The sequence below is a fragment of the Echinops telfairi genome, unplaced genomic scaffold (genome assembly GCF_000313985.2).
Source record: "Echinops telfairi isolate 266 unplaced genomic scaffold, ASM31398v2 ScPeMD7_18;HRSCAF=68, whole genome shotgun sequence".
In the NCBI taxonomy this organism is placed as follows: domain Eukaryota; kingdom Metazoa; phylum Chordata; class Mammalia; order Afrosoricida; family Tenrecidae; genus Echinops; species Echinops telfairi.
In genome coordinates, this window is record NW_022103915.1 from 31014810 (window position 1) to 31022914 (window position 8105).

General features: G+C 49.7%; 2 protein-coding genes across 2 annotated transcripts in view; one reads left to right on the forward strand and one right to left on the reverse strand.

Annotated features, from left to right (window-relative positions):
* Positions 1-1258: 1258 nt before the first annotated feature.
* Positions 1259-3198, reverse strand: ISCA2 (iron-sulfur cluster assembly 2). The gene is made up of 4 exons (XM_004699032.2): positions 3121-3198; positions 2840-2942; positions 2610-2725; positions 1259-2157 (listed from the first exon to the last, which is right to left on the reverse strand). The coding sequence occupies exons 1-4, from the start codon at positions 3189-3191 to the stop codon at positions 1983-1985; spliced, it is 465 nt and encodes a 154-aa protein (XP_004699089.1). The 5' UTR covers positions 3192-3198; the 3' UTR covers positions 1259-1982.
* Positions 3199-3522: 324 nt separating this feature from the next.
* The window catches only part of NPC2 (NPC intracellular cholesterol transporter 2), a 14655-nt gene continuing 10072 nt past the window's right edge, over positions 3523-8105 (forward strand). Inside the window, exon 1 of the mRNA XM_045288177.1 lies at positions 3523-3728. Coding sequence (XP_045144112.1) covers positions 3647-3728 — 82 coding nt within the window. The 5' untranslated portion in view covers positions 3523-3646. The remainder of the gene's footprint in view (positions 3729-8105) is intronic.

Below are 8105 nucleotides of genomic sequence, written 5' to 3' on the forward strand. Positions count from 1 at the left end.
GAAAACTCTCCTCCTCAGGGTCGTTTTGCTGTCCAGGACATAAGACAAACTGTTGCTGTGGGTGTCATCAAGGCTGCAGGAGCTGGCAAGGTCACCAAGTCTGCCCAGAAAGTTCAGAAGGCTAAATGAATATTACCCATCATCCCTACCACTCCAGTCTTCATCAGGGGTGGGAGAATGGTCTCAGTGCTTTGCCTCAATTGGCCCTTTAAGTTTCATAGTAAAAGACTGGTTGATGATAACAATGCATCGTAAAACTTTCAGAAGCAAAAGAATGTGTGTGGACCGTATGTTTCTTTTTTGTGTGGCAGTGATATTAGTTTTTAAAATCAGTACTTTTTAAATGGAAAACAACTTGACCAAAAATTTGTCACAGAATTTTGAGACCCATTAAAATAGAGTTTAATGAGAAAAAAGAAAAATTGTAATTTATCTAAAATTTGAACTTCACCGGGAATGCGGTTTTTTATTTGGCCTACCTGGTGGCGTAGTGGGCTGTGTTGGGCTGCCGACCCTCAGGACAACAGGGGCAGTCCTACCCTGTCCTTTATGTCATTATAAGTCAGAATTAACTCAAAGGCGGTGAGTTAGGTTTTTGGTTTATCTAAATAAGGATTTCATCCTGCCTGGATCCATAATCAATGCTCATTGAAGTAGCAGTTAAGATCTCACATGACATGTTACTTGGGGAAAATCTGCGATACCTCTTTAAAGTGACGACGTGCAAGGATGTCACTCTGAGGATGAATGTGCCCCTGACCCAAGCCATGTTTCAATTGCCTCGAATGCAGTGAAAGGTCAAAGAAGGGTTGACACATAGGGATCACAGTGCTGGTGAAGAAGACTCAAAGTGCCACGGGCTCACGGAAGAACAGACAAATCTGTCTTGGAATCAGTACGGCCAGAAGGTCCCTGAGGAAAGAGTCTGGTGAGCTTTTATCTCATGTCCTTTGGACATGTTATCAGGAGAAATCAGGCCCTGGAAAAAGACATTCTGCTTGGTTACGTACAAGTGTAGCGAGAAAGAGGAAGACCGTCAGGAGGTGGATTGGCACAGTGGCTGCAATAATGGGCTGAACCATAGCAGCAATTAGGAGGCTGGGTGGCATGGGACTGGGCAGTGTTTGGTTCTGCTGTACACAGTCACTCTGCGTCACCACCCATTTAAAGACACCCAACAACACCATCTAAGTAAGATCCTTACGTGTCTATTATCCACTAGGGATGCAGGAGAGCAGAGGCATTTTATACCATGAAGTCAGTGAAGCAATTTATTCTGAAAAGATTCAGTCACAGCATCTTGAAATGTCCTTGTGGGCAAGGAGGCCCATTTCCAGATGATTCCAGTGTCAGAGGGAGTCTGGTCTCAGCTGTCTGCGTGATCGGTTATTTGGGGCCTAGCAGATTCATGAGGATGAGTGCCCAACAAATAGGAAGTGGAGAGTGGGTTGCATAAAAATCAAGGCTGGATCAAGCAGAATGTTCGGACAGGTTGAGATGGTAAGGAACATTCTATTTGCCTTTGTCACCCCTCGCCACGTTACCAGGACTTCAGCTACCCAGTCTGTGCCCTAGAGGCAAAATACCAATAAATAAGGATTTCCTTTCTAAAGATAGCTTTTATATAATATATAGCAGTCCACATATGTACAAGCAGCTCTGAAGGCCAGAACAGTAACTCCACATTTTGGAGCCTTGGAGGCTCTGTACATTATACTGGGTTTCCACCAGTGATTCAATCTGAAGAAAGAGCTCTGGAGACAGGAACTTAGAAATGAAGGGCTGCGGCTAGGGGGGGATGAAATTAAGAGTACAAGCTTCACATTTTGAAAACTGGAGTGACAGAACATAGCACTCGTAGGCTGAGGGAAGTCTATCTGAGAACGGACCATGATTAGGAGACAGACCTCGAGGGTCCTACGAATGCCAGGTTCCTCCAAGTGGTTGAAGCGGTGGCCGTGTCGGGGTCCCTCCTCATCACCTCAGACTTTGACGGAGAACGAGGACCCACAGGAGCAGCCTTGCTGTGCTTGGGGATTGTTCACCACTTGAAAGGAGCTTCGGATAAGTTCTTGGCAGAAGTCCACCTGGGCCCCTTTGACGAAGGCCAAGCTATCAGAGTCAACCACCACTCTTGCCCCACCCTGTTCAAATACCCTGCAAAGACAGGAGAGGCATTCATGACTACCATAAACATTCCCCAAAGAACAGCCCCTCTGCCTGCCAGCCCCACACCCAGGAACACACCACCTTCTAGTCTCTGAAGAGCAAGGGGGCAGTTCCTGACCACGTCTGACAAGTGTTAATTTTCTCTGGGGGGTGAGGTGTCAGTGAATGCAGCGAACCATTTCCAAAAGTAGGCCTGGGATGGCCGTTCCACCCCACGATTTACCAACTCCCTCTGGGCCAGCGCAGGTCCGCTTTGCTCCTGAAACTTCATTATTTTACAACGACGACGACGGCAAGACCAAGAATGCTGCCGGCATCCTCTGTGGTTTACACCCCACCCAGCGCAAGTCTTTGAGATGTGGAATAAAAGTGCATCTTTTACCAGAGACACTCTTATCTCGGCCGACCATTCTGAGGCCCCACCCCTTCCTCCTCCTTGCCTATCGTCCGGGTTGACAACTGTATCCAGTGAAAATTTGTATTGGAATCCAGAGCATCCTCCTCCCTCCACCTGCAGTCTGAGGAATTCCGGCCCTTCGGTGATTTCCAAAAGCCTCTGAAATGCAGGAAGGGGGGATCGAGAATTCCGGGAGACAGGGAAGAGAAGGGTGGGCCCCAAGGAGGTCCCGGCACTGGCCGGGACACGGCCATCCCACGCGCGACCTCCTACCTGGACACAGCTGTCGGTGAGATGGATCTGCCACTCATTGGCCTGGGGGCTGGAGGACGACGTTTCCCGACGCACCTGAGGCCAGGGGAAGGCCGCGGGGAGCCTGCCACGCAAGGGACGAGGAAGAGCCAGGTGGGGGAAGAGGCACCTGACCCCGGCCAGGGCAGCCTCCGGGCAGCCGCCCGCCCTCCGCCACCCATCCCCGCGGGCCTTAGCTTCCCGCTTGCCAGGGAGGCGCAGAACCGAACATTCCCTTCCCAGGTGCGTTCGAGGGTTGGTACCTGTACGTCGGCCAGCGAGTGACCACTCTCAGAGCAGCGGCCGCCAGGGATAACCCCCAGGCGGCCGCCATCTTTCTTCGCAAACCCCGCCCCTCGCGGGCCCTCGGTCACGCCACCCGGGAGTCGCGGGAGGCGGGGAGAACGGGGCGGGGGCGGGGCCGTACGGCGACCCCGCCTCCGAGCAGGCCGATTGGGTAGTGAGGAAAGAGTTGGGTCCTGATTGGCTAACCGTGCGCCTGACTTAGGATGCAGGGAAGTACGGTCCCAGCCCGGGCGGATGCCGAGGCGGCAGGGTGGAGGCTGGGAAGCAGGTCCTTCTGCTGGACGGACTTTGGCGGCGTCGGAGCTGGAAGGACATGGGTCGAGTTCCAGGAGGAGCCGGGGGCGGGACGGGGCGGGTCTCAGGCTAGGTGGCCGTTGCACGGTTGGGCGACTGGGCTCCTCCCCGGGCCCGCCCTGGTAGGCTCGTCTTGTGACTCTGGCGGCCACTTTTCCTCTCTCGCCGCCTGGACCTTCGTAGGCCGCGATGCGTGCCCTCGCCACCGCGATCCTGCTGCTGGCGCTCAACGCCGCGTCGATAGCCGAGCCGGTGGGGTTCCGGGACTGTGGTGAGTTCCGGGCAGACCCGAAGTGCCCACGCCGTCTGTGGGAGCCCAGCGCCGACCCCCAGGCTGGACCGGGCGGGTCCCGAGCGTCGCCGGGCTCAACTTCCAGTGGGGGGTGGAGGTGGGGTGCTGGGGTTGGGGAGAGAGGGTCGGCCTCTCTGAAACGAGGCAGCTCCGAACACTGCTTCTTCCCTTGGAACGCGCGTCGTAGGATTCCTGGATTATCTCTCGAGCTGCATGTGTTGTTGAAATGTCCTCAAGTTGGTAGGACAGACAGTAGAGGGACCAGAGGAGAAGGGTAGGTGAGACGTGTGCAGAACTTGGACACCCCACCCCCGCCCGCTTATTTGCTTTAAAAACTTTACCTTTTTGCCTCCCTCCCGCCAATGAAGTGTAAATCCTAGCCTCGACGGTGATTTGACCCACATACTTGAGACGAGTTATCAGGTAGCACGAGAAGACCATGTTGGTTAAGTAGAGGGTGATCCAAAATGAGAAAGGCCTTTACGGTCGCTGCAACAGGAGACTCGAACAATAGGAACTATTGTGAGATCAGCCCCCGACTTGGCAGTGTTTCATTCTGTTGTACACAAGGGCACTGTGAGTTAGAAGACTTCTACACCTAAAAACAACAGTGTTACTGTGATTTTTAATCCTGTTTGGGACAGTCTTGTCTCTTTTATGTTAATGAGAGCATTACTATAGGGTACTTTTTAATTATTCTCTTTTGAGATTTTTTCCCCCCCACTGCCATCAAGTTGATGCTGACTCATAGCAACCCTACAGGGGAGAGCTACCCTTGTGAGTTTCCAAGACTGTAACTCTACCCACGCCATCCCTCACTGCTATCAAGTTGATCCTGACTCAGTGTATCGGTCAAAGTGAATCTGACCCCATGAGTTTCTGCGACTGTAGCTCTTCTTGGGAGTAGAAAGCCTAGTCTTTCTCTCTCAAACAGACTATTGGTTTCAAACTGATGCCGTTGCAATTAGCAGCCCAACTCAATAACCACTGTGCCACCAAGGCTTTTTAAAAATTCTATATTAGAGAAATTAAATAAGGGAGCAGATGGGACAAGAAACATGCCAAGCCACATGAAGATTGCCCAGAGACACTAGCTTGGAAGAGACAAGAACCTTCACCCAGAGTCTACCCAGAGAGAACATCTCCCCCAGAGCGGTCGCCCTGAATTCTAACTCCTAGTCTCCTAAACTGTGAGAAAAACACTGTTTATTCAAGACCCCTACTTGTGATATTTCTGTTACACTAGCACCAAATAACTAAGACATTCACAAAGCAAAAGTCAGTTTCCTTTTTCTTGATTTTTTTCTGAGCCTCCCTTGGGCTATGGAATTTTGTTATTTATAATCACCCAGTTTTTCCTCCTATAAAAATCGCTGTTGCTGCCATTAGCATAGTCTCCCAGGTCTTAATCTGCAGACTTTACAGAGATAAAAAGTGTGTCTGAATGTGAAAGACGCTTTAGTTGGCCAAGCAAAAGAGCCCATCATCTGAATGGCTTGCTGAGCCGCAGCTTACGGTTGGTCTGGGCAGGGAGACGAGGCAGGGTCTCTCCCCACCAGGGAGGGGCTCTGAAGCACGTCCGATGAAGCACTGGCGGCAGTCCGGGTTTGTGCATGCTCACAGGCATACTTTGAGTGTAAAGTGGCCCCTGGAAGGACAGGGTGGTGGGAATTTTTTTTAACTTAAAATGGCTGCTGGGAGGACACGATGGTGGAATTCCTCTCCCCCGCCCCCACCCATGTCAGCAATCCCCGCCATCAAGTCAATGCTGACTCACAGCAACTCTTTGGGACATACATCTTTACAGGAGTGGAGAAAGCTTCAACTTCCCAAGTAGCGGTTGGTGGTTCTGAACTGTTGACCTTGCTGTTTAGCAACCCCAGGCTTAACCCTGTACGCTCCCACGGGGCTTCTGTGTGGGTGATAGTTCATCAAAAGAAGAAATTGACCTGATCCTGCCATGTCCAAGCCGAAGAATGTGGTTGAAACTGGTTTCTCAGACTCAGCCTTGGGTCATTTCTTCAGCACTCCCAAGAAGGAAGTTAACATTGTCTTGAGCAATCATGTCATCGGCAGACCCTGTGTGGTTTCGGGCATCTGTCTTACTAATCACATCTTGTGACACATAAGCCCCTCTTTCTGTGTTTAGATGCTTTATTGGACAATTCTTCTCAAAACCTAAACCAAACACACTGCCATTGAGTGAATTCCAATTGGTTGAAACCTATGGGGACAGAGTAGAACTGCCTCTTGGGGTTTCCCAGCCTGGAAGCAGACTGCTATGTCTCTCTCCCTCCAGGTTAGCACTCTAACCTAAGGTGACCAGATTTTAACATTGGTAAAGCGGGACACCATTGACAAAACTCATGTCCTGGTGAAATAGCCACATGGCTGCCGAAAACCGTATACCCTAGCTTGTCGTGCATTCTTTCCAAAAATTGGGCTTTTTTAAAAACGCTGTGGGACGCGGGAAAAATTGTTAAAAATTAGGACTGTCCCGCCAAAAGCGGGACGTCTGGTCACCTTACTTTAACCATTGTACCACCAGGGTGCCTTAGAAAATGTTTCAGGGATAGAACTCTGAGTGAGTTCAGTCCATGAAATCTGTGAAATTAACTGTTCTTGGTGAACTCTTCTAAGTTCTAGAATTAGAACTGGTCTAGTCTTCATCATCAAAATTTTGAGGTGGGTGGAAACTGGGTGGCACTATAGACAATCATTATATTCCAGAATCACACAAAACAAACAATGGACTAGCGTAAGTCTGCTCGTTTATATCCAGAGCCCAGGGAATTGTTGCTGTTGTTAGGTGCCATCGAGTTGGTTCCAACTCATAGTGGCCCTGTGCACGATGGAAGGAGGCACTGTCCAGTCCTGCGGCAGCCTCACGACTGTTCATATGTGTGAGCCCATGGTTGCAGCCACTGTGTCCGTCCATCTCGTCGCAGGCCTACCCCTTTCTCGCTGCCCCTCTACTCGACCAAGCTGATGCCCTTCTCCAGGAAGTGGTCCAAAATACACGAGACAAACCCTCCCCATCCTTGCCTCTCAGGGTCATTCTGGGTGTACTTCTTCAAGGACAGATTTCTTTTGGCAGTCCCTGTCAATATTATTTGCCGACACCATAATTCAAACACATAGATTCTTCTCCGGTCTTCCTTTTTGGTCCCCAACTTTCAAATACCAGTGAGGCAACTGAAAATACCATGGCTTGGGTCAGACACACCTCACACCTCAAAGTAACATCCTTGCTTTTCAACACTTTAAAGAGGTGTCCTGCAGCAGGTTCACCCAATTCTTCATCTGGTTTCTCAACTGCTGCTTCCATGAGGATAGGATTGGATCCAAGCAAGAAGAGCCCTTGACCACTCGTCTTTTCTCCCTTGTCATGATGATACCTATTGGTCTGTTGTGAGGATTTTGGTACTTTACATCGAATTTTAATCTGTATCCAGAGGTCTGCAACCCTAGATCTTTATCACCCATCGTACTGCTCCATAAATACTTGTTGAAAGAGTAAATGAGGGAATGTCATCAAAATCCATGTTGGGCAAAAGCAAAGCCAGGAGCCAGGAAATAGAATCCACTCAGGGATAAGGACTGCTGGCCGGCTAACACCTAACACATGCTATTCTTGCCGAACTAGGAGATTGGCACTTGAGAGATTCTCATTGCTGCCTAAAGTTACTGGCTGTCCCAACAGGAACGTAGTGGCTAGCATTTGGATCAGAAACACCGTATTAATCTCTACAAAATCTGATTTGCATGTGAGGAAATGAGGACGCGTAGGGGGACTGGAGTGAGGTCTCACAGCTAACAGACAGAATTAAACAGGTAGGTGTTTGTGAGCCACTTCGTGTTGCAGTGGCAACAAGAACAAAAGCCCCAGGGGAAAGAAATCTAGACTTCTGCTCTTTTGAGAAAAAACCAAGTGTACATCTATGCTAACCAGAAGGTAGGCTGTCTGAGTCTGTCTAGAATAGTGGTTCTCAATCTTCCTAATGCTGATACCCTTTAATACAGTTCCTCGTGTTGTGTTGACTCCCCCCCCCCCCAACCAAAAGATTATTTTGTTGCTACTTCATAACTAATTTTGCTACTGTTATGAATCAAGCGACCCCTGTTAAAGGGTCATTTGATCCCCAAAGGAGTCGTGACCCACAGTTGAGAACCGCTGATCTAGAAGAAAGGCCTGGCGATCTCTCTTAGAAAGCTCAGCCCTACCAGCGATCCTTGAACTGACTACACGCTTTTCTTTCTTGTTGTGTTTTCATTTGTTCTTTGTCAGTGGTTTGTTGTTGCTGTTTTGTTGTACATTGTTGCTTGGTTTTGGTCTGTCTTGTTTTTGTGCATGTT